Genomic DNA, 26,604 nt, shown 5'->3' on the forward strand with positions numbered 1-26,604 from the left:
TAAAGGGAAGTCGTGTCTGACAAATTTACTGGAGTTCTATGAGGATGTGTCTAGGGCGGTGGATAGAGGAGAGCCGGTGGATGTGGTCTTTCTGGATTTTCAGAAGGCGTTTGACAAAGTACCTCACAAGAGGTTATTGCAGAAGGTCGAGGGACATGGAGTTAGGGGTAGGGTGTTAGCGTGGATAGAGGATTGGTTGTCAAATAGGAGGCAGAGAGTGGGGGTCAACGGGTGCTATTCGGATTGGCGGATGGTGACTAGTGGAGTGCCCCAGGGGTCGGTGCTGGGGCCTCAGCTTTTTACCATTTATATAGATGATCTGGAGGAGGGAACCGAGTGTATGGTGTCGAAATTTGCTGATGACACCAAGATTGGGGGAACGGCAAATTGTGCGGACGGTGTGGAGAGTCTGCAGAAGGAGCTAGATAGGCTGGGCGAATGGGCCAGGAAATGGCAAATGGAATTTAATGTTGGCAAATGTGAGGTTGTCCACTTTGGTAGGAATAATGGTAGGAAGGACTATTACTTACGTGGCGAAAAACTGCAGCAGGCGACGGTGCAGAGGGACCTCGGGGTCCTTGTGCATGAGTCGCAAAAACCCAGTTTGCAGGTGCAGCAGGTGGTCAGGAAGGCAAATGGGATGCTGGCCTTCATCGCGAGGGGGATTGAATATAAAAGTAGGGAGGTCTTGCTGCAGCTGTATAGGGCATTGGTGAGGCCGCAGTTTTGGGCGCCGCACCTGCGCAAAGATGTTTTGGCCTTGGAGGGAGTGCAGAGGAGGTTTACTAGGCTGATACCAGAGTTGAGGGGGTTGAGCTATGAGGAGAGGCTGAATAAACTAGGCTTGTACTCGTTAGAGTTTAGAAGAATGAGGGGAGATCTCATTGAGACTTATAAGATGATGAATGGGATGGATAGGATAGAGGTGGAGAGACTCTTCCCGCTCAAAAAAGACAGTAGGACTAGGGGGCACAGCCTCAAGATAAAGGGGGTGCGGTTTAGAACGGAGTTGCGGAGGAACTTCTTCACTCAAAGGGTGGTGAATCTCTGGAATTCTCTGCCCGTTGAAGTGGTGGAGGCTGCCTCGCTAAATATTTTTAAGACGCGGGTTGATGGGTTTTTGATAAGAGAGGGGATTAAGGGTTATGGGGAGAGGGCGGGAAAGTGGAACTGAGCCACAACAGATCAGCCATGATCTTATTGAATGGCGGGGCAGGCTCGAAGGGCTAGATGGCCTACTCCTGCTCCTATTTCTTATGTTCTTAAGTCACATCAGGAGATAATATAACAGATGACAAAAATGTGGTCAAAGGAATAGGTTGTAAAGAATGTCTTAAAAGAGAAAAGTGATCGCAAATGACAGAGAAGTTTAGGGAGGGAATTCCAGAGCTTAGGGCTTAGGTGGTTGAAGACACAGCCATTAATAGTGTAGTGATTAAAATCGGGGATGCTGAAGAAGCCAGAATTAGAAGAGTGTGAATATTTTGGTGTGTGGTGGAAGGCAGACTGCTGTGAACGCTAGAAAAGATTTGTATATGGATCTTCTCTCAAACTTGGCTTCCAATTTCTGGGATTTCAGTGTCATCAAAACCATATTTCTCTGCTGGACCACATTGGGCTACACTGTGAGACTTGATTTCTGCTCAAATCTAAATTCTATTGCTTTAATTTACTGGGATTAGTTTATAGCCCTTCCCCACTGCTGCTGTAACAGAGGGAGCTCAATCCCCTGCTGAACCCATGACTGGCCACTTGTTAACTTCAGCTATAGTCTGTGCCTGGCCAGAAACTTAGGGCCAAAATACAAACCAGTTCTGGATTTTATTGTGACCTTGAACTGCACTATCATCTTTTTGCCTTGCAAATAACCAGCTGTGGATAACGAAGGAAATAAAGGAGAGTATTAAATTAAAAACCAATGCGTACAGAGCGGCCAAAAATAGTGGGGAATTAGAAGATTGTTGTTTTTTTTAAAGCTTTCCCAAAGAACGACTAAAAAAGCGACAAAGAAAGGAAAGATAGATTATGAAACTAAACTACTAGCTCAATGATAGTAAAAGTTTTTACAAATTATAACTGGAATATATTTTTGCTGAGTACTGAAAAAAAACTCTTTAAAAATCCTTCACTGTTCCTCAGTTGTCCTACCAATTAGTCTGCACTCCCAGTCTACATTAGTCAATTCTGCCCTCATCCTATCGTACTCCCCTCTGTTCAAGCAGAGGACACTGGTTTGGGACCCTACTTTCTCAGCCTCCATCTGCATCAGAAATTCAACCATATTGTGATCACTCATCCCAAGAGGATCCCTCACAAGAAGATCCTTAATTCTACCTGTGTCGTTACACAGTACCAGATCTAAAATAACTCGCTCCCTCGTAGGTCCTATAACATACTGTTCAAGGAAACTATCCCGACAGCATTCTAAAAACTCTTCCTCAAGCCCACCGCGTCCGACTTGTGTCAACCAATCAATATGCAGGTTAAAATCTCCCATGATTATTGCCATTCTGTTTCTGCATGCATCCATTATTTGCTTGTTAATAGCCCACCCCAGCTCAGAGTTATTATTTGGGGGCCTATAGACCACACCCACCAGTGACTTTCTCCCCTTATTATTCCTTATCTCCACCCACAACGATTCCACGTTTTGCTCCTTGGAGCCTATATCGTCTCTCACTACCGCCCTGATATTATCCTTTATTAACAGAGCTACCCCATCTCCTCCTCCTTCCTGTCTATCCTTCCTAAATGTCTGATACTCCTGGTAGAGAGGAAGTTGGATGGTCAGCAGTTTCATGGGATGAGACCCTGGAGGGAATTGAAAATAAATGGATCATTGGGTGATGGGTGAATAGAAATTTATATTTTAGTCCTTTAAATTTTTTTTATTCTGGTTTTGTTTGTTCATGTAAATGTATTTAGAAATTTATTAGCTTGAATTCATTTTTAATTCTGTGGTGATAATTTGATGCAGTTTCACTGAAACTACTTAGTCAACTTGGCAGAATGCTTAATGTATCAAAAAGATACAGACATAAGTGGTTAAAATGGCCATTTTCAGTGCCATGAAGCTGTGTGGTCCCAGTACCAATCCTGTGTGCAGTTAACAGTCTTGCCAAAATTGTCTATTTTTCCAGTGGATGAGGTCATGCATGGCTGAAGTTTAATCTATAACATTAGTCTTGTATGGTCATTTTTGCAATGCTGTGTGTTGCCTTCCACCTTTCATCCATTGGGTGACAGCACTTGGTCATTTTCCCTCCAAATTGTAAATCATTCTGCAGAAAGATAATTTCTTCAATGACCAGTGAATAGGTTTGCAATTTTTATATGGTTGTGAACATTTACTTTGACCAGAAGGGGTTGCAGAGAGCAGTATCATTGGGCTGAAACAGGAAAGCAGGTTCCAAGCCTGTGCCTGCCAGCAGCTGGACCAGCTCTACAGTTTTACTGCAGGCGGCCTCCTTATTAGCTGCCTGAGGGCTAACTGTCAAATTAAGATGAATGGGTGGGCTCTTGATGCTATCGCTCAGCAGAGCCACCAGGAGAGGTGGGCACTGCTGAGGTAGGTGGGTACATTGGGGGCACCTCAATGTGAAGGTAGTCTTGTAGAGGTAAGTACCAATTAAAATTCAGAATGGCTCAGGGAGAAGGGCCTGCCAATAACAGGACAGTTCTCTCTGGGTGGGGGATTGTTGGGGTAACAGGGCTCTCTTTCCAGCCCAGGCCCCATCTTGTGGCATTAAGCCCCTGACTATGATGGCATCGTAAAAAGTCTGACAACACCAGGTTTTAGTCCAACCTATTTATTTGATAATATTCTCACTAGCTTTCGAGGGGACAGCCTCTTCGTCAGGTGAATGGAGAGTTCTGGCCTCAGACAGAGCATATAAAGCACAGACAGTTTAGAGATTACTGATTAACCTGGTGTTGTCAGACTTTTTACTGTGTTTACGCCAGTCCAACGCCAGCATACCCACACTATGATGGCATCTTCAGACTGGCTTTCATGAAGCTCATGCCTGTTAATATCAAATGTTTGTACACGATGGAGGAACAACACAGAAACTTGCTTTTATCTTCAACAAGTTTATTCTGTTCACAGCTCAGCAGAGACACAAGCTCCTTATGGAAACCAACTTTTCCAGTTGTGTCCATTTATAATGTTTTAGAGATTGAGCCAATAACTAGCACCTGTCTGTAGTAAGGCAGTTAGCTTAACAATGTAATTACCAAAGCATGATGTACCACTGGTGCATTGACATTGCCTCCCCTTGTACCTGGGATTTCTCTGTTGCCAGCAGTTCTATGAAATGACTCTTAATTGGTCATTTAATTATATAGATTGGCTGCCCGCCTCTCTGGAGCAGTCAACTGATTGGCCTCCCTTGCGATCCTCTGCTAGGACTTTTCCCTGGCAGCAGATAGTGACAAGGAGCCATCTCTACACAGCTTCCCTCTTCCCTCTTCCCTCAACCTCCTTTTCCTGCCAGCTGGGGTATGTAAGATTCTGCAAATTGTTTTCTTGCAGTAGGATGCTACTCTGTTGTGCACAGTGGACACCAACACTGACTCTGTTTCCCTTCTACATTTTTCACCCTCGCTTGTGTTCTGCACAGTGGGTGATTCTAGCCCCTCCCTAGGTTCTCAATAAAATCAAGTTATTTTTGAGTCTCAATCCAGCTATTCATCACCTTTAGTGGTGGTGGTTTGCTATTGCCTTCCAGTCTCGGGGCAGGGTAAGGAGACAGTTTCCTGGTCAAATCGGATTTGAGCCCAAGCTGTTGGTATTATTCTAGACTATACACTAGCCACCTGTGTTAACTAGGCACCCTTCCTCATTTGTACAATCAGCAATATGTGTTTTCTTTTTCTGTTAATTTGCCCGTGATCTCCCGTTGTGGCATTGGGTAGCATACTGACCTGACAGTGTATAGAATCCGTGGGAGGCTGCTTTCATACGTTATAATAAATTAGCAAACTTTTTTTTCCCCCGACAAATTGAATGTAAACAAACTGATAACATTTTGCAATCAGTACACTGACCCAATTGAAGCACTTCGGATGCTGACTCACTTGTGTGTCTTCACTGTTTTCTGCATGACTCACACTTATCAGCAGAAACATTAGTACCCTGAGCTTTGCAGGAAACTATAATTTCAGCTGTACAGCAGCAATAGCATTGGCTATGCTACATTGGAGGAAATAAAAACAGGTTTTTCTGTAACCAGGCATCTGACGACATGTGGCGTTAGTTAAACTTGCCCCTACGCTCTTCAGATCAAAAAGTAAACCAAAATCATCAAAGATGATGAGCTTATCATTTGTCACATATTTGTTGGGTCCTGCTGTGTAAATTGGCTGCCATGCTGCCATACAAATAATAATGACCTTATTTCAAAAGTAGTTCACTGGCTACAAAATACTTTGGAATATATTGAGAATGTGAAAGGCACTTTATAACTGCAACTTTTCTCAGTTAAGTCTACAATTTAGAAATATCAAACTGCCTCATTTTGTTAAGTGAACTACTCTTTATTTAGATACAAATAATATTGATTCAGTGTTGAATGATTCACACATCTTGTATTCTGACTGTCATTGCATCTGCCCTTTTTCCACACTTGCAGTTTATGACAATGAGGACCAGTTGCTTTGGGATCCCTACGTTCTTCCAGAAAGACAAGTTGAAGAATTCCTGTACAAAGCAATAAAGCGAGCAAGAGACGAGAAAATGAATGAGGGCTTACCTGAAGGAATACTCATTAAAGATAGTGAACAGGTGACAAATCAATCTTTACAGTTTAACTTGGCTGGAAAACTGTTCTCCATGTGGTCCTTTAGATTAACAGTCTATGTTTTATGCAGATCTAAAGCTAATTTGAATCCAGTTGTTGATCCCAGACCACATGCCACTGAATTAATCCTGGAATACGTTTCACACAAGTATCAATTCAGTAGGGCTATTTTGCAGAAAAGTTCTTGCTTGCCATAATTTACCATTATGTTTCATTTGATGTATCAGAGGAGGGGCAGAAAAAGACTTATGGACATGGATCAGCAACACGTTTCCAAACTTTACACACAAGAAAGGGTTGTGCAAATGTCAAAGTTTAGCTGGCACTGTTAAAAGGACATTTCTGTTCAAGTCATCATTTCAAATATGAGCCCTGAACTTGCAGTGAAATAAATTTTGGATAATTACTTCAAACTGAACTGGAGAGTAACAGGGTGCTTGTTGAAGCCAGCGCAAGGTAAATCTTTGACTAGTATCATCAGGAAGTTCTTCACCCAGAATGACTGACATATGGAATAAACATTTGGATAAAATGGTAGACTGAAATAGCCGTTATGATGGGTGGTCTTTCTGTGTAGATGTTAAGAAAAATCAGGTGGCCTTTCTCATCTCTACTTTGTTCACTAAATGCACATTGGTTACTTTTAACAGGAAACCGAAGATGCTCAAAATCTTTGGGGAAAAAGCAGAAATTGCTGGAAACACAGCTGGTCAGGTACCATCTGAAATGGAGCCTGAACACGCCTAACGGAAGAGAATAAATGTTCTTTGTTAAAGCAAACACTTGAATTATCAACTGCTCCTGATCTCTTTCTTCTCGCCCTAGATGATACCTATCCTCACGTCTCCAGCAATTTCTGTATTTGTTTTGGAAATGTTTAAATTACTTAATGTTTCAAGACTCTATTAGAGTCATTTCAGTGATGAAATTAGTCCTCATTTTCTATAGAGCTATTTTCAGGTGAGGTAGAGTTTCAAACCCTTTGATATTTTTCAATCTCTGTTTAACTCAATAGGCTTTGTATGAACTTGTAAAATGTAACTTCAATGCAGAGGAAGCCCTCAGAAGACTAAGATTTAATGTCAAAGTAGTGCAAGGTATGCAAACTTTTTAAAATTTCTTTCTACCTCTAATCAAAAGTTAGTCAAGTTAAGATTAGGGCCTCTTTCTGTTGCCAGTACTTTCCAAATGACCCAGTCCTCTTGAGTGCTAGGTGCTTTATAGAGAAGTGAAAAATGGTTGACTTATCATACACTCATTCTGCAGAGTCTTGCTTATGTTAAACATGATGGAAAGGCTTTGTGGAATTTCCTTTACACTGTTGTAACTTGCCATAGTCAAACAGCAAGTTATTAGAAAATAACTAGTTTGTGTAGCAAGCTGTTACTCAGCTTTCGGTTGTAATAAACCTTTCTTCTGGAATTTAGAAATTCTTTTGTCCACATCTTGAAAAATCACAGTCGAAATTTACCCCCCAAAATTTTAAGAGTCATTACAGTGAAAAACAGGAGTGATCCGCACCACTCTCTCAGGTGTGCTCCACGTTGCAATCTTTCGATACTCAGTCACTTGTGTGGAGAGTTGGGAGTTTGGTGCCTGTATGGGAGGGTTGGAGCCTAAACACTGAATCTGGTTTCAGAGCACTTGGCTGCTGTTTTGCAAGAGCGCGCCAATCTCTTGGTGCATCAGGAGATACCCTCCCAACCCCCATGGACATCTGACCCTTCCTCCCCTTAAGTGGCATGTTCTCCCCCCACACTGACACAGGTCACCCGCATCAGGACCTGGGTCCTCTGGCTGACCCCCCACATGCCCCCCTCCCATCATGACCCCATTTGTGATCTACCCTGCATGACCCCACTGCATCGCCTCATCGCACGATTAGCACCCGCCCCCACCCCACACCCACGTCCCAGCACTGCCCAGGCACACCAGCGATGCCTGATGTCCACAGCTGAGATATCTCATGGATACCACCGGATGAGCATTCTCCAACAGACACTGCGTGGCCGTGCCCCTGACTACTCAGGGGCTTCGATGGATTCTGAGCCCCCTGGCATGACCAGCTCGCCAAGCCTGCACCAGTGCAGACCAGTGGTAGTGATTCAGCCTGCAGGACATCTCACCAGAGAGGTGGGAAGCATGCATGCTGAACTGCCTAGTGATATTGAAACACAGCCAATCTCATAGAGTCATAGAGGTTTACTGCATAGTAACAGGCCCTTCTCCCTAACTTGTCCATGCCACCTTTTTTTTAAATCCCTAAGCTAATCCTAATTGCCCACGTTTGGCCCATATCCATCTATACCCATCATACCCATGTAACTGTCTAAATGCTTTTTAAAACACAAAATTGTACCCACCTCTACAACTACCTCTGACAGCTTGTTCCAGGCATTCACCACCCTCTGAAAAAATTGTCCCTCTGGACACTTTTGTATCCCTCCCCTCTCACCTTAAACCTACGCTCTCTAGTTTTAGACTCCCTTACCTTTGAGAAAAGATATTGACTATGTAGCTGATCTGTGCCCCTCATTATTTTATAGACCTCGATAAGATCACCCCAAGCCTCCTTTGCTCCAGAGAAAAAAGTCCCACTCTATCCAGCCTGTCCTTGTAACTCAATCCATCAAGTCCTGATAGCGCTCTAATGTTCCTGCACTCTTTCTAGTTTAATAATATTTTTTCTATAATAGGGTGACCAGAATTGCGCACAGTATTCCAAGTGTGACCTTACCAATGTCTTGTACAACTTCAGCAAGGCATTCAAACTCCTGTATTCAATGTTCTGACTAATGAAACCAAGCATGCTGAAAGCTTTCTTCACCACTCTGTCCTCCTGTGACTCCACTTTAAAGGAGCAAGATCTCTTTGTTCTGTATCTCTCCTCAATGCCCTACTATTAACTGAGTGAGTCCTGCCCTGATTCAATCTACCAAAATGCATCAACTCACATTTGTCTAAATTAAACTCCATCTGCCATTCGTCAATCCACTGGCCCAATCGATCAAGATCCCGTTGCAATTGGAGATAACTTCCTTCACTGTCCACTATGCCACCTGTCTTAGTACATCTGCAAACTTACTAACCATGCCTCCTATATTCTCATCCAAATCATTAATATAAATGACAAATAACACTGGGCCCAGCGCTAACCCCTGAGGCACACTGCTGGTCACAGGCCTCCAGTTTGAAAAACAATTCTCTACAACCACCCTCTGGCTTGTGTCAGAGGGTGGTTGCTCATAATAAGCTTTGCACCATTAAAAAGAGGCCAGGAAGATAGCAAACCACCAGCTGTGAATCAGATTTTTGGCATCACACGCTATTACCCCAGCTCACCACGCTGATCTCTGGGCACAGCAAAATGGTAAAATCATGCCGCACATGTCTCTGTTCTTTAGCGATAATATCCCATAATTTTGTATTTGCAGATGAATTGTGTGCCTGGAGTGAAGAGGAATGCAGGAATTTTGAACATGGACTTCGGGTTCATGGCAAAAACTTTCATCTCATACAAGCAAATAAGGTAAAATGAAACAAAAGCACATTGTCATTGCTGGAAATTTGAAATTAAGATCAGAAACTGCTGGAAATACTGCAGTTCTGGCAGTATCTCTGGCAAGAAGCAGAGTTAATGTTTTAGATCTGATGAAGGAACATCAAACTGAAATATTAATTCTTGTTTCTGTCTCTACAGATGTTTCCTGGACTGTTGAAATTTCTGTTGAGTATATTCTGGTTTTATGTTGGATAAAATGGAATGTACTATTCAAATTAAATATATAAATTGAAAATATGTTTTTATTCCTTAATCTTCCATGGTGTTGGACATAGACCAAGTTTAGTCTTTGGGTGAAGATGGGTTAAATAATGGGGATAATTGAATCAGGATGTGCCAACTTAATTTAGCCATCAGTTTAGTTCTTTTACAAATTCATGTGTCCACATTTATTGTGAAAAATTGATCAGAAATGCATTTAGATGCAAAAGTTTTATTATCTTGCCTCATTACTTCCCTCGTCACTTAGCACTACACATGCTAGCCATTATTCCAAGTTTGTTTTTAGAACTCCTGTCTGTTTGCCAGATGAACTTCGCTGAAACAGGTCCACTGGGTGAGACAGGAAAATGATTTAACTTCAGTTGCAATAGCTTGGTTAGCTTGGAAGTTATTCTGCTTGTTTATGGGGATGGACGTTGTTCATGTTCAGCCCATGTACACAAAGGTGAAAAATGAATACTGTTGTGTGCAGAAATAATTGCTATCCTGGCCTTTATCGGCCAGTTCAGGTGTTAATTATTCAATGTCCCTGGTTCTGAATGGATAAAGAATCCAGATCATCAGTCTCTACTTAGTGGTGGCTGCAGACGTTGTCACTTTAGCTCTGGTCTTCAAGTAACCAGACTACACAAAAGATACTTGCGTCATATAATTGTATAATAATTATATATATGAGGCAATGGCTTAGTGGTATTATTGCTAGACTATTAATCCAGAAACTCAGCTTATGTTCTGGGGACCCACGTTCAAATCATGCCATGGCAGATGGTGGAACTTGAATTAAATAAAAAAATCTGGAATTAAGAATCTACTGATGACCATGAAACCATTGTCAATTGTCGAAAAAACGCATCAGATTCACTAGTAGGGAAGGAAACCTGCTGCCCTTACCTGGTCGCCAGCCTACATGTTATTCTGGGGCCACAGCAGTGTGTTTGAGTCAACTGCCCTCAGTTAAATGGTGACTAGGGATGGGCAGTAAATACTGGCCAGCCAGCAATGCCCATGTCCCACGAATATAAAAAAAATTCTCAGCGCGATTTCATTGACATATGTAAACTCTCAAACTTATGCTTGTGAAATAGCACTACTCTCATGTTCCAGAATTGAATTGAGTAGAGGCCGACAAGCAACCAGTTAAAATAAGGGCTAAGACCAAATTAACCATTTAGTAAGACCATGATTGATTTGGTCTTAGCCTGAACTCTACTGCTTATCTCTTGCAACCCTTGCCTCTCTTTATAGTTCAGAAATCTGTCTGGTCTCTACCTTGTATTTATGTATTAAACCACTCTGCCTTCACAGCTGTCTGGGATAGAAAATTCCAAAGATCTCCAAACCTTTGAGAGAAGAAATTCCTCCTCGTCTCTGTCTTAAATAGATGACTCTTTGATTAAACTCCCCTCCTCCTGTTCTAGATTCCCCACAAGGAGAAGAACCTTCTTAGCACCCAATTTGTCAAGGCCTCTCAGAATCGCATGTCATTCTTCTTAGCTGCAGTCATTATAGGCTGAACTTATACTCAAGACAATCTAGTGAACCTCCTCTGAACTGCCTCCAATGCAAGTATATCCCTCCTTAAATAAGGAGACCAAAACCACCTGTAGTACTCTAGGTGAAGTCTCATCAATATCTTATACAATTGTAACATGAGTTCTCTACTTTTATACTCCATCTGCCTTGCAATAAAAACAGATTCCATTTGCTGCCTTAATTACTTACTGTACCTACATGCTAACAATCTTTGTTTCATCTGCAATCATGCCTGATCCCTCTTCACCATAGCGTTCTGTGGTGTCTCTCCATTTGAATAACATAAAATGTAAATTATATAATGTAAAGTGGCTTGGCAAGATCCAAATGATATAATCTCTCAGCAACAGAGGTATGCATCCAGATGAATGGACAAAAATTGATAATCTATCCTGTAAATAAGGACTGATTTTAAAAAGAAAAATTAACTTTGCAGAAAAGAAAAGGAAAGATGGGGCAGATTAAGCTCCAATCCTGTGGAGACAAAAGGCATAGTTAAGTTACTGAGTACTTTACTAGCAAAGAGGATGCTGCCAATGTAGCCATAAAGGAGGATACCTAATAATACCTATTAGCAATTTTGGATTGAATAAAAATAAAAAGCCGCAACAAAAAACAAGGTTCAGGTGGGTCACTTGAGAATTACAAGGTAGCTGGGAATGAATTTACAAAAGGACTTAGGAGAGATAGAAGGGGGCATGAGAAGTCCTTGGCAGGTCAGATAAAGGAAAACCCCAAGGCTTTTTACTTTTATGTGAAAATAAAAGAATGACCAGGGTGAGTTTAGGGCCAGTCATGGATAGTAGTGGGAACTTGTTCATGGAGTCAGGATAGGAGAGGCGTGTTCACTAAAGAGAGGGGTCATGTTTTTGAGGATGAGTGTGTGATACAGGCTGATAGGATGGAGGAGGTAGATGTTTTGAGGGAAGATGTATTAGCAATTTTGAAAAATTTGAGGGTTGATAAGTCCCCTGGGCCAGATGGGATACATCCTAGGATACTTTGGGAGGCAAAGAATGAGATTGCGGAGCCTTTAGCTTTGATCTTTTGAGTCCTCACTGTCCATGGGGATTGTGCCAGAGGACTGGAGAGTGGCGAATGGTGTTCCTCTCTTCAAGAAAGGAAATAGGAATGACCCTGGTAATTATAGGCTGGTTAGTCTTACTTCAGAGGTCAGTAAGTTAATGGAAAGTGTCCTGAGACATAGGATTTATGACCATTTGGAAAAATGCAGCTTAATCTCAGATAATCAGCACGGTTTTGTGAGGGGTACGTCTTGCCTCACAAATTTGATTGAATTCTTTGAGGAAGTAACTAAGTGTGTAGATGAAGGTCGAGCAGTTGATGTTGTATACATGGATTTTAGTAAGGTAGGCTCATGAAGAAAGTAAGGAGGCGTGGGATAGAAGGAAATTTGGCCGATTGGATAAGTAAACTGGCTGTCTCACTGAAGACAGAGATTGGTAGACTAGGCCTGTATTCTCTGGAGTTTAGTAGAATAAGGGGGATCTGACTGAAATGTATAAAGTTCTGATAGGGCTGGACAGACTGGATGCTGGGATGATGTTTTCTGTGGAAGAGGGGGTTCATCTAGAACAAGGGGTCATGGTCTCAGGATACGGGTTGGCAATTTAGGACTGAGATGAGGAGAAATTTCTTCAGTTGGGGTGATGAACCTGTGCAATTCTCTCTCTCTCCATAAGTCTTGGGGTCCAAGTCACCAAGTGTCTTTAAGAAAGAAATGGAGCAGGAATCAATAGCAGTCTATGATTCTATGGCCTAAATATTACTGATCACAACATTTATATGTAAAAATAAATGTGGTTTTAAAATAAATCCCATTGGTGATTTAAAATTGGATGGGAGTGCTGATTATTAAGATCACTGCATGACATTGCAGCCTTCTTGAATTCATGTTATGTGTCTAGGTAAGAACACGTTCTGTTGGCGAGTGCGTTGCATATTATTATATGTGGAAGAAATCCGAACGTTACGACTATTTTGCTCAGCAAACCAAATTTGGAAAGAAGAAGTACAGCCTTCATCCAGGTGTCCTGTAAGTATTATTCTGCATATTTGGCCTATGGACTGTTATTGTAGTAAAATCAAATGGTCTATTATATGAATAAAATACTGAGAAGCAGGAACACATTTTTGTACTCATTCTTGTTTCCATTTGCTCATGTGCTCAGCTCTCTCTCCCCTTTAATCATAGAAGACTAATTGAGGGCTATTCTTGGTATGCAAGTTTGTCTTAAGGATAGTATCTCCACAGTAAAATATTAACAATGTTTCAACTGATGTAGACATCGTATACAGAACTTCTTTGAAAATAAAATTGAAACCCTTTCCAGAATAGAGCATAAGCAGTGGTATTATTTACCAACAATTTTATTTAATTACAAAGGGCTTTGTTTTCCCAAACTTAACTAGTTATAAGTGATTTACAAATAAGCAAGACAATTTGACTCAGCTTAACCATTTACAGAGGAACTAATTCTTCCATTGCAGCATCTAATTGTTTCTTATCTGATTCCAGGATTTTCACTTACAGTGCTCTATTGATGTTTTTTCCAATTGACAAACTCCCTAATGCTTAAATTTGCTGTTTATTAATTTGAATCTGTAGCCTTTTGTCCTGTTCCAAGATTTAATTAGGGTGATACGGAGGTCGAGGACAGAATCTATTTAGTTAGATCTAAGAAACAATAGAATACATAATAAACTATATGGAACAGATTTCTAAGGAAATTGCTGAGAGGTGCAAAAGCCAGATTGCTTAAAATGTAGAACTTTAATTGTCCAAATATTGACTGGAATAATACGAGTGTAAAGGGCACAGAGGGGAAGAATTTCTAGAATATGTTGAGAATTTTCCCTGTTGGTATACCTCTGACCCAATAAGGATTTGATTCTGGGAAATGAGGTAGATCAAGTGTCAGAAGGAGATTATTTAAGAGAGAGTGATGATAGTATCATAATGTTTAGGTCAGCTATAGAAAAGGACAAGGGCTAATCCAAAGTAAAAATGATTAATTGGGGTGAGAATGGATCTGACTCTGGCAAATTGGAATTAAAGGGTGACAGTCAAAACATACTAAAACAAGGGCTGCCTTCAAAAGGAGATGGTTCAGGCACAGTCAAGGCACGTTCCCAGAATAGGGAAGGTAGAACATAGAACATTACAGCGCAGAACAGGCCCTTCGGCCCACAATGTTGCGCTGACCAGTTAAAAAACAATGACCCTCTAACCTAAACCAATCCCTTTTCATCCATAAACCTATCCACGGATCTCTTAAACGCCCCCAAACTAGGCGCATTTACAACTGCAGCAGGCAGGGCATTCCAATCCCTCACCACCCTCTGGGTAAAGAACTTACCCCTGACATCCGTCCTATAACTACCCCCCCTTAATTTAAAGCCATGCCCCCTCGTGCTAGCTTTCTCCATCCGAGGAAAAAGGCTATCACTATCCACCCTATCTAAACCTCTAATCATCTTATATGTTTCAATAAGATCCCCTCTTAGCCGCCTTCTTTCTAGTGAAAACAACCCCAAATCCCTCAGTCTCTCCTCATAGGACCTCCCCTCCATACCAGGCAACATCCTGGTAAACCTCCTCTGCACCCTCTCCAAAGCCTCCACATCCTTCCTATAATGTGGGGACCAGAATTGCACACAATACTCCAAGTGCGGCCACACCAGAGCTGTGTACAGTTGCAACATGACACTGCGACTCCTAAATTCAATCCCCCTACCAATAAACGCCAAGACACCATATGCCTTCTTAACAGCCTTATCTACTTGATTCCCAACTTTCAGGGATCTATGTACACATACACCTGTTCATCCACACTATTCAGAGTCCTCCCGTTAGCCCTATACTCGACACATCTGTTATTCCTACCAAAGTGAATTACCTCACACTTCTCCACATTAAACTCCATCCGCCACCTCTCAGCCCAGCTCTGCAACCTGTCTAAGTCTCCCTGCAAACTACGACACCCTTCCTCACAATCTACCACACCTCCGACTTTGGTGTCATCAGCAAATTTACTAATCCACCCAACTATACCCTCATCCAGATCATTAATAAAAATTACAAACAGTAATTTTGACAAAGACAAACAAAGCCAAAACATTCCCTGGGAAGCAAGCAAATTGGAGGGTTAATCTGAAATGAAAGAAATTGCCGAGAAAAGGTAAAGAAGTGCAGTGGCCTCTTACATAAAGCGGGCATTGGCACAGCGGGCCAAGTGCTCATCTATTACATCTAAATTGTCCAGTCATTTAGTTCTATAACTTTTGAGTTGTCTTCTTCACTCTCACTACTACCCCTTTTAGTTTGCTATCATATGCAAATTTCTCCAGTTTGCATTAGGTTTCTAAGGCCAATTCTTTGAAATAAATTGGGCAGAGGGATCCAAACTCTGATCCTTGAGGTAGCAAGTTTATTAGATTGCCCCTACCAGAACCATCAGCACCTTCCATTACTTCCAAAAATGGGCAATTCTAGGATATAAATCACCGATGTTGTCATATATTAGCACTGGAAAGTCCTCAATGCTAATATTGAGAACCTTATAGCTCAACAGAACAATGGGGGTGATTTTCCGGCTGGTTTTTTGGGCACGTTTAGTCAGGTGAATTCATGCCGGTGTGTGGGGGGGGCCCTAATCCTGACCGAGAGGCTAGCATCAGCGCATTGAGCAGGCTACTGCGCACACAGCAGCATCCTAGTTCAGAGAGTGTATCCCACCCCCATCCTTCAAAATTACTGGTCTCCTGATCGCTTCTCTGACTCACACCTCTGCCCCCTGACCCTTGATGGCCAAGCCAGCACTGACCCCCCAACCACCAGCAAGGCCATCACAACTTGTCCTCAGTGATGGGGGTCAACTTTAGTCCCCATTGGTGGGAACCTCACCCAGCAGGGTGGAAAACATTAGCAAGCCCGGATCATAGTGTTCCAGACTGGCTAATGATATGGAAATTGACATTTCCACATGGTGATCAGCTTCGCACTGTTTCCAGGCGTGAGGCTGATGATGCCATTAAAAAATGGCCCATAAAAGTCCCCAGCACAAACCTCCTGCTTACATTTCCTGACCCACTGCACTACTCGAGCAGCGCAGCAGGCCTAGAAAATCTTACCCAATATATTTAATTTAGTCAGATTATTAATGATTGAGTAGAAGTTGTAGCTGTCGACAGAGACCTGTCCAACTTTTAGATGGATGTAAATTATCTGAAATTATTTTCAGACTCAGTAGTTCTCAGTAATGCTGCAGTATTCTGTACTACAATATGTACGAATCTGTCTCCTGTGGAAGTCTTTTGAGTTTTCATTTCCATTCTGTCCAAACAGCACCACGGGATCCATGAAATTGTTTTACTTTGCAATCTTGTGCATTAACTGCCAATAGCAGAAATAATAAATGTATCCAATTGGGCACAAAACTTGCCCCTATTTGTCCAAGTGATAGTATATGCAAATAAATATAACATAGAGGCATGTCATCATGGTATGTTAACAGCATAAAATGTAACATAAATTGTAATAGCGGAATTTACAATTAGTTTGTTTTCTAAATACCATGTGTGAAGTGATTAACCTACAATGCCACAGCTTCTAAGGAGCTATTGGAACTTCTGTAAAACATGCTTGACACAAAGAATTGAGTTTACAAATGTGCCAAATGTCAGTTACTCCACAGTGCTTGACACTGATACCTCTTTTGATTTCACAAGCGTAGAATAGAGGTGTTACAGAGTAGATTTAGTTGTCAGCCATCATGTGGAATGAGGAATAAGCCACTGATGTATAATTAAGCACGTGCACGCGAATGTTGTTAAGAAACCTCCTAGAATCAATCTCCATTCTTGCAATTTATCTGGGATTTATCCCTAAATCTGTTTATTGGAGAGCTAAGAAGAAAAGTGGCTGCATTTTTTAAAAATTGGTTTGGGTAGGCAATCTTCAGTCAAAAGTTGTTAATCTGCAAGTAGAGATTTTGTACCCTTTTTTAAAGCGGTATATTTTCTGAATTGTGTATTTAGAAAATTTATTGGCTGCAAAACTATGAAACTGAAAATGAATATTGCATGAGTAATGGAGACCATGCTTGCCTATTGCATAGAAACTATTTCCTTTATTGTAACAGAAATGTGTGACTTCTAGTAATGATAGTGATCTTCACACACCCTGTCCTGGAATTAGGAGATCAAACTGTTTTCTTAATGAGAGTTCTGATTTGTGTTTTGTTTTTAAATTGACAGTGTATGCTGAGAAATATAACGTAGAGGCATGTTATTATGCTGAGTTAACAATATAAAGTATAACCCAAGTTAAAATAGCAGAATTTCCAAATAGTTTACAATCCATGCTGATAGGAATTACCTGTGGTTGAAATTAAAAGAAAAGAAAGAGATCTTCAACCAGCTCCACCTGCTAAAAAGATCTCTTACGATTTTTCCGTGATTACTAATTCATCTGTACTACACATAATGTGGTGTGTCGAGCACTTGTTATTTGAACATCTCTGTTCTGTGATAAACAGTCATACCTGCAACTGTACAATTCTAATAAAAAATCTCCCACACGTATAACTACACTATCACACATGTACACTGAGAGAAATAAGCTTTACCCTGTCTTTCTACAAGTAAAGCAGTGCAAAATGCACTGGTATATAGAATGTATACAATGTGCATCACTCTTTTTATCTGGAAACTATAAACCACTGTGAATCGGGTTTTCTTTTTACAATGCAGGATATTTCACTGTATCCCACTTATTTTCCCCCCTCCCCCACATACATTATGACAGTTGCTGCATTTGTGCATGACGTTCATGTTTAGTGATCTGCTGTCAGATGGAAAATCACCTGCCGTCAGATTTTGTCAGGACTGAATTTTAGAGAACTTTGTATATCTGTTGCCAAAAGAAAGGTAATATAATGAGTTAGACACAGGGTTACATGACAGCTTGTCATGCTGCCCAAGTGAACTGAAGGCCATGTGTGTTTATGAATTATTCACGACAATTGTATGTCTCCTTGCTAACTTTTGGCTGATTAATTGTGTTTCATATGGCCACATTTTACTGTGTGAGAGTTGTTGTGACTTTTCAGATGTGGGTTTATATGATTTCTATCTGTGTAAAATTTTAAAATGAAGGCTGATTTTCTTCTTGCGATGTGAACAGTTGTTAAGGTGAAGCACATGGTGGATACATGAGCAGGGATGGGGCTTGTGATTTCCCACTGTGTGTTCAGCCCCATTCAGGTACAAGAGAAATGTCTGCAGTTCGTATGTTTGAAAACTGAAGAGCTGAATTTCACAAGTTGTGATTAATTTCTCCATATATTTGTTCTCTTCTTGCTTGGAAGTTGCTTTTAAGCAGCACTAACATTTTTTTCATCTCCCTTTTTAAGAGATTACATGGACCAGGAATTGGACAGTATTGAAGGTGAGAGTTGTAGTCGAGCTCCAAACTCTCCACCCGTCTCCTCCACTACCAGTAGACTGGACTCGGAGCAGGATCCACTCATCCTTCAGAACTCAGGTAATCGCAGCTCTTTGCCCAGAGGTGTCGTAAATACTTGTAGATAAAACTTATCATCCTGAAACTCCAGAGCCATTCAGAAAAAGCTACATTTTTAAAGTGTATTGACTTGTAATTTTTTTTTAATTTTCCTCTTGAATTAAACGCCATGGCTAGGATTTCCTTCTTACCACTCTACACTTGCAACCTATGATTTGCTGTTCATATGCAAAATTCTGACCAGGATCTTGTAACCCAATTGGATTGGTCTTTTAATCCAGTGGAACTACTTCTGTGATTTACTTGGCTCCCTGAGCAGGAGTAGTACTGTGCTGTGTCATTTTCCCACCAGAACATTAGGCATCGACTTATACAGCACAGGAAAGGCCATTTGGCCATCAAATCCACACCGACAATAACTACTACTAAAGTCGCACTAATCCCATCTTCTAGCACTTGTCGCATATTCGTGAATATTATGATGTTTCAAGTGCTCATTCAATTACTTTTTAAGGATTGTAAGATTTACAACCTCCATTACCTTCCCAGGCAGCGCATTCCAAATCCCCAGCACCCTCTTGAATGAATTTCTTTTTCTCAAACCCTCTCTGAACCTCCTGACCCTTACCCTAAAACCATGCCTTCTTGTGATTGACCCCTCAACCAACAGAACATAGAACATTACAGCGCAGTACAGGCCCTTCAGCCCTCGATGTTGCACTGACCAGTGGAACCAATCCAATGACCCTCTAACCTAAACTATTCCAATATTATCCATATGCCTTCCCAATGGCCATTTGAATGCCCTTAAAGTTGGCGAGTCCACAACTGCTGCAGGCGGGGCATTTCACGCCCTTACTACCCTCTGAGTAAAGAACCTACCTCTGACATCCATCGTATAATTACCACCCCTCAATTTAAAGCTATGTCCCCTCGTCATCATCACCATCCGAGGAAAAAGGCTTTCACTGTCCACCCTACCTAATCCTCTGATCATCTTGTAGGCCTCAATTAAGTCACCTCTTAACCTTCTCTCTAACGAAAACAGCCACAAGTCCCTCAGCCTTTCCTCATAAGACCTTCCCACCATGCCAGGCAACATCCTGGTAAATCTCCTTTGCAGCCTTTCCAATGCTTCCACATCTTTGTTATAATGCAGCGACCAGAACTGTACGCAATACTCCAAGTGCGGCCACACAAGAGTTTTGTACAACCAAGGGGAACAGCTGCTTCCTATTCACCCTGTCATAGCCCTCATCATCTTGTACATCTCAGTCATGTCCCCCCTCAGCATTCTCTGCTCTAGAGAAAACAATCTAGGTTATCCAATCTCTCCTTAAAACTCAAATGCTCCATCCTAGGCAACATCCTGATCAATCTCCTCTGTATCCCCTGACTGTAATCATATTTTTCCAAGAGTAAGGTGTCCATAATGCACAGTACTCCAGCTGTGTCCTAATCAATGTTCTGTACAGTTTCAACATTAGCTCCTTGCTGTTGTACTCTACCCCGTGACTTATAAAAGCAAGTGTCCAATATGCCTTCTTAACTGTCCTATTTACCTGCTCTGCCGCCTTCAGGAATAAGTACCCCAAGATCCATCTGTTCCTCTGAGGTTCCTATTTTCCTGCCATTCATTAAATTCATTGGATGGAGCACTGAGGTTATTCTATTTTTACACTATTTTTGTGTCCCTCACTTAGGTCGATATTTCAGATTTAAATTTGCACCCGCTCTTAATTTAGTTCAATTTTCCAAATGGCTCCATGGCCTCAACTTTTCTTGAGATACTAATAGTATAATGCCTGGAACACGAGTGATAGGAGCAAACTATATGGGCTGTTGGGCTTGTTCTGCTGTTAATGCACCACGGCTGATCTTGGCCTTGGACTCAATTTTTCCATCTGCTCCACTTACCCCTTGATTCCATGAGAGACCAACAATCCGTCTATCCCAGGTTTAAATATTGTCAATGATGGAGCATCCACAGCATTCCAGATTGAGAATTTGAAAGATTCATAACCTTTGAGTTAAGAAATTTCCCCCCATCTCTGTTCCTTATCCTGAGACACTGGCCACAAATTCCCAGTTCCCGCCAGCAGTAACCAACACTCAGTGTCTACTGTGTCAGTGCCATTCAGAATCTTATATGTTTCAATACTGCCTCACATTCTTCTAAACTCCAGAAAATGTAGGACCAATATACTCAGCTTCTCCTTTATAGGACAGCCCCTGCATCCATTCCAGGGACCAATCTCTTGAATCTTTGCTGTACCGCCTCTATATTTGAGCTGCACATGGTACTCAAGATGTGGCCTCATCAAAGCCATTTATATTTGTAGCAGGACTGCTTTATTCCTGTACTCCAATTTCCTTACAATAAAGGCCAATGTGCCATTTGCCTTCCAAATGATTTGCTGTACCTGCACGCTTAAGTTACTGTGATCCTTGTGTGAGCAACCTAAGTCTGTCCATCATCAGCATTTATAACTTTCTTGTTTTTTTAAAAACTCTGCTTTCCTATTTTTAAGATCAAAGTGGAAAAACTTCATACTTCCCACAATATACTCCACCTGCCATCATTTTGCCCATTCACTTAACCTGGCTATATATCTCTGCATCCTCCTTGCAACTTACTTTTCCATCTAGCTTTGTAGCATCAGAAAACTTAATCATATAACTCTGTCTCTTTTTCTAAGTCATTAAAATCGATTGTAACTAGCTGAGGCACTAGCACTGATACACTAGCACTGATACTGTTGGCACTCTACTAGTTATGTCCTGCCAACTTGAGAATGCTCCAGTTATGCCTACTCTTTGTTTCCTGTCTGTTCATCAATCCTCTTTCCACGCTAATATATAACCCCCAACTCCTTTGCCTATTAACCTTTTGTATGGCACCTTATCGAATGCTTTTTGGAAATTCGGACATATTACTCTTACTGGTCCCTTATTATCTTAAGAATAAATTCCTCTGCGTAGTTGATTAAATGTATGCCATGTCAAATTACTGCTTATTCCCAAACCTCCTCCCAGACAAACTTTTTTTTTACAGAACAGCAAGATGTCGAAATTGGAGTTTGCGCCATGAGTGGTAACAGCCAGATGTTTGAGTACTGCGGTCCTCCGGTGAACCGATCTGAGACAAATTGTTCGCTGGATCCCATTTGCGGCCAAGGAGGAGTGACACCCACACACGACTGTGATACTGTAACCTTAAGTCAAGCAGAATCTGGGTTTTTCCAGCTGGAACTGGATCAAGTCATTCTGGACAGACCAGCGTTGGAAATGTCCACAAAAAAATTGAAGATGGATTTCTCTTTGCCCAAAACATTCAGTGCCGGACTGCCTGATAATCCTGGCAGTGTGGATTTTGAAAACCACACCTCACACATTGCGCAGGCAAAAATGTCTGTTGCTGTGACGGATTTTGGAAGTATTGATGTTGGAGATGTGAACAGCTTGCTCAGTGCTCACACATTGCACCATCCTGCAACCCTTCATTCGGAATCGTTATCTCAGTGAGAGCTAGGCATCTTACAGAATATTTTATTTATATTTTACTTTAAAAGTTACTGGAAGTCTAATTTTTGGCATGACATCAGTGATGTCTTCTATTTATTTACAGTGTGTATTTGTTTCTTGAGAGGAAAGAACCATTTATTTTTGAGCCCAGATACACGGATAGGATCTAACCCTCTTTGGATATTACATGGAGAGGAGACTTTCCCCATACTTTACAGAGCAACCCTTTCACCTGTTCAGTTTTTGTATTCATCTTGTCTGAAATTGGATTCGTAATGATGTCACCAACAAGTCTCATTCATGGCATTTATTCTAGTCATAGACATGATCATTTTTTTTATTGTGCACGGTGTTTAAAGCCCAACGCCAGCCACTTCCTAGAACTCTATGACGTTGATCAGTGTTCCTTTTGGACAAGGGTATGTGTGCATTTTGTGTGTGTGTGTGTCAGATTTCTAGTTGTCTCTTCGATTTAACCAAACCATCTTAATGATGGAAGAAGCTATTTTCTTGGCTAATTAAGAGAAACGTGGAGTAGTGGAGCCGAAGAATGGTTTGGGAAAATATGAACTATTCAATTCAAGGAAATCCCATTTCGAACCGACTGTTTATCTGTCCCCCATTTTGGACCCAACCACCAAAGGTGAGCCAACCTTGAATCATTTTGAACTGGTACATAACAATGATCTGGGTGCTAGGAGAGGGCACATATAATCCAATCACTAGAACCAGGATACTGCTAGGGATTGCTGAAACTGGGTCCCACGGACTCCTTATACCAAAATGTGAGCCAGTTGCTGTTGAATTTATGCCACTAGATGATGGTTTGTGGTAAATATTTTGTTGTACATCTAGTATTAATAAAAGGGTACTGCATGGACCAGAAAGGATTTGTATTTCCATGAACATTAGGGTTGTAGAAGTTTGGGATTTCTTTTACATTAAAGCCTTGCATAAGAGAAGATTTGTGCCCCCCCCACCCCCATTTAAAAAAAATTCTTTATTTTAATAACTACTAAATCTCTTCAGGAGGGGTAAACTAGGTATCCAAACCATAGTCCAGTTGAAATTCATTCACTGAAATATCACCTTGCTGCCGGCTAGTTAACTGGCCGTTAAATTAAACATTTAGAATTTCATTCTTTGTAGAAACACTTTTAGTTTGTCTCAGATGCTAATCCTGCATTTCTGAAGGACTAGGCTATAAGTGGTTAAAATTTATGTTCATCTTTGGGAAATGATGATAAAACTAACATGCTTTGTGATTGAAATCCTCTCCTATGAAGTAACGTTAAAGGAGGTTTTTAAATTGTTTAACTACACTATCCTTTGAAGAATACTGCAGTGTAGTGAAGCAATTTTCCATGTGCTCCAGTTCAGTTGCAGTTTAATTTGGACAGTAATGCAACATTGGATGACTGGGGGCTGCAGTAACTTTTGACTTCCCTCATGTATATTTAATACAACATAACTTTAGTAATGTTGGAACACAAAGGACTTGTGCACTCAAACATTATCAACTTTCTCTCGTCCACATCACTCCATTATTTCACAAACTATCCCAGTAATTTGAGAAGACATTGCTAGCTGTAAAACTGCAATAGACTAACACAAACTTAAAATTGCAGTTTGTATCATAAGCCATAACAGTGAGTGTTGCAGTCTGCCAGTAAACTGATAATATGCTTGAAGCCATTTGTGTTACACTTTTTTTTAAATGTTGCTAAAAATCTTAAATCATCAGATCATTTGGCCCTCCTCCCCCAACCAAGGGAATGATTTGTTATCTGAACCTACTGCACACTTTTCACTCTGTATGTTTATCCAATGGTCCCATTTAATGTTAAAATAACTCTAGAAATACATTGTATTATTCTGTATTTTTAGTCTGTCTGTAGGAGTTTTACAACTCTGTTCTCAAGCTGAAAATTTCTCTTGCTATGCAGTACTCTTAATCTTTATGGTAGCTTTCTGATTGAAAAGTACTTCCCCAATTCAAATTTTCCCTTTTTTAAAATGCTCCACATCCCTTAATATTGACTCTTTTCAAGGCTATCCATTTTTTAAGATTGTTTAGTTTGAACTCAGTAGCCTTTAGTCCTTTGTTACAGCAATATGGCTGGCTACCTGAGAGTTGTAATGATGAATGCATTCAGTAAAACTTAATTCCTTGGTAATTAACCTCATCAGTGAAGGAAATTGTGAAGCTTTCTTTCTCTTTCATCTAATGCTGTCAGCCTTGGCTGTGTGGTAGCAATAAAGCTTTGCAATCAGTATTCACATTCCATTTTGGGCTTAGAGCTCAAAACTATGCTGACACTTCAGTGAGGTATACTGAGAGTGTGCTGCATTGCCGAAATTGTCATCTTTCCCCTGAAATATTAAATCTTTCAGATGGACAGAACAAATCTGATGGAACTAGTCCAAAAGAGCAGTTGAGTTCTTCCTGTGTCCCGGCCAATATTTATCCGAGAACAAACATCACTAAAACAGATTATCATGTTGTTAGTTCTTTTTGATACATAGCAATGGTATTATTCTTTAGTAGGCGACAGAATGAAAATTACACTTTATCTGATCTACCAATGAGAGCTTCTACCTTAGTTCATCTCTGTCTTCATATATAAAGATAAAGACAATGTTTGCTGTTGTATCAAACATCAAGTTCATTGCCTTTAAGTTATGATTGAATCCTGAAGTACACTGTAATGAACAATTGAGTTACTTAGCCCCTCTGGAACATAAGAGCCATTTAGTTCTTAAAATTTAGATTTTGCAATGAAGTAAAAATTGTATATTTGTGCTGCTATTTTACAGTAGCCTTTTTAGTTTTACTTTTTTATATGGATCATCAACTGAAATTCTGGTTTAATACTGAGGAGGCACAAACTTACAAGAAATCCCATATCATGTCCATGCCAGAGTACTTAACAAACCTTCTACAGTGTTATTATTCATGCTCTTAATTGTGTTCCAGAGAACACAATATAATTCCAGGGCAACCGTTCCCACCTGCAAGCTATGCATTTTGCTGTTAAATCTCCAAGCATAATAAAAACAGATACAAAATCTGAGAGGCTGAATTTGTTACAATTATTGCGTTTAAAAAAATATATAATTTCATGACCTTTCTATGAATGAGTATTCAAAGTCTTTTTAACGAGAGCCTCTGATTCCCCTCATGAGTCCCATTCTATTTATTGGTAGGAGGTCCATTAATTTCTAAGAGTGGAAATTAAATTAAACCAAAGCTCTGCAGCCACATTGAACATGTCCTTTGATCTAATTATCTTGTAGCAGTGATAAAATCAAGGTTTCCCATAATGATAAGCAATGTTTGAAGGAAAGTTCTTCAAATGCAGTTATACTGCAATTTAATAACATATCTCTTACAGTCACTCCTGTGGCCAATGTAATAATCATTGATGCCACTTTTAAAATACAGAAAGTGTAGTATTGGTATGCTCTCAGGGTCATTTTTGTTTGTATCAGACAAGTCTTGTGTGACTGTTGGAAATGTCCATATTCTAACATCCACCTTATTTCAAATGGTTCTCTGATGAATTGAAACTTGCAGGGTTGCTACATAGGTGAGTAGTGACATCCGCTAAAATATGTTGTGGGAATATGGATGTGGCAAACCAAAAATTCTGAATCATGTTGAACATGTGTGTTGTGTATCATCGGTGTCCAGATGGGTTGGCAAATATACATGTTAAATGTGCCCCAGAGCTATTGGAGACCAGCTTGTGCTTCATGTCATTTAGGAAGTGTGTTCTCTGCCTGATGAACAGCACTCACTGTTGGGGTGAAACTTGATGCTCTCCGTTTGAACTGATTTCTTTGGGGGGGAAGAAAGCTCCCTCCCTTGCCAGCATCTGAATAATGTTGTTTTAATACCTGTAGACTTGAGTCTCCTTAAAGAGTGGATCTGATTTTTCACTTTTTTTGTGAGGAACAAAGTATCATTAGTTAGAACTGCTGAGTTTCTTGTGTGCGGCCATTGTTTTTTATCACTTGCACAGTATCTCCATCATCACTTTGGCGTGAAATTCTTCTTCTTAGTCGGAAGCTGCAGAATGCTTGCTCTCTATATTTATCTCCTCGGGAGAGGTATAATTTCATTAGTTACATAGAGAAACAGACATTACCTTTTCTTGTTTGTCCCTTTGCTCAGGGAGTTTTTTTGCTACAAAAAGAGGGAGGAGGAATTTTGTTTAGGCACCCAGAAAGGACCACTGCCCACACAAACCCAACCATTCTTTAGATTAATGCTTAAAACTACCAACTGAGTAAAATCATGAACTTAATAAATAGTCCCGTTATGCATTTCTAATTTACATATTTAAAATAGACTGAAAGCATTGATCTGACTCTTGCTTACTTTCCCCATTCATTATTTTAGACTTGCATTA

At 40.6% G+C, this 26,604-nt stretch overlaps 1 protein-coding gene across 2 annotated transcripts in view; it reads left to right on the top strand.

Annotated features, from left to right (window-relative positions):
- Positions 1-26,312, top strand: part of LOC145358501 (mesoderm induction early response protein 2-like) — a 70,756-nt gene extending 44,444 nt beyond the window's left edge. For both annotated transcript variants that reach the window (XM_080212616.1, XM_080212617.1), the window contains 6 exons: positions 5,634-5,785; positions 6,817-6,898; positions 9,236-9,330; positions 13,047-13,174; positions 18,555-18,685; positions 21,720-26,312. In XM_080212616.1, the coding sequence (XP_080068742.1) occupies positions 5,634-5,785; positions 6,817-6,898; positions 9,236-9,330; positions 13,047-13,174; positions 18,555-18,685; positions 21,720-22,189 (1,058 nt within the window). In that variant the 3' untranslated portion in view covers positions 22,190-26,312. The remainder of the gene's footprint in view (positions 1-5,633; positions 5,786-6,816; positions 6,899-9,235; positions 9,331-13,046; positions 13,175-18,554; positions 18,686-21,719) is intronic.
- Positions 26,313-26,604: the final 292 nt, after the last annotated feature.

The sequence above is a fragment of the Carcharhinus amblyrhynchos genome, chromosome 26, assembly GCF_965287045.1.
Source record: "Carcharhinus amblyrhynchos chromosome 26, sCarAmb.v2.hapA, whole genome shotgun sequence".
Taxonomy (NCBI): Eukaryota; Metazoa; Chordata; class Chondrichthyes; order Carcharhiniformes; family Carcharhinidae; genus Carcharhinus; species Carcharhinus amblyrhynchos.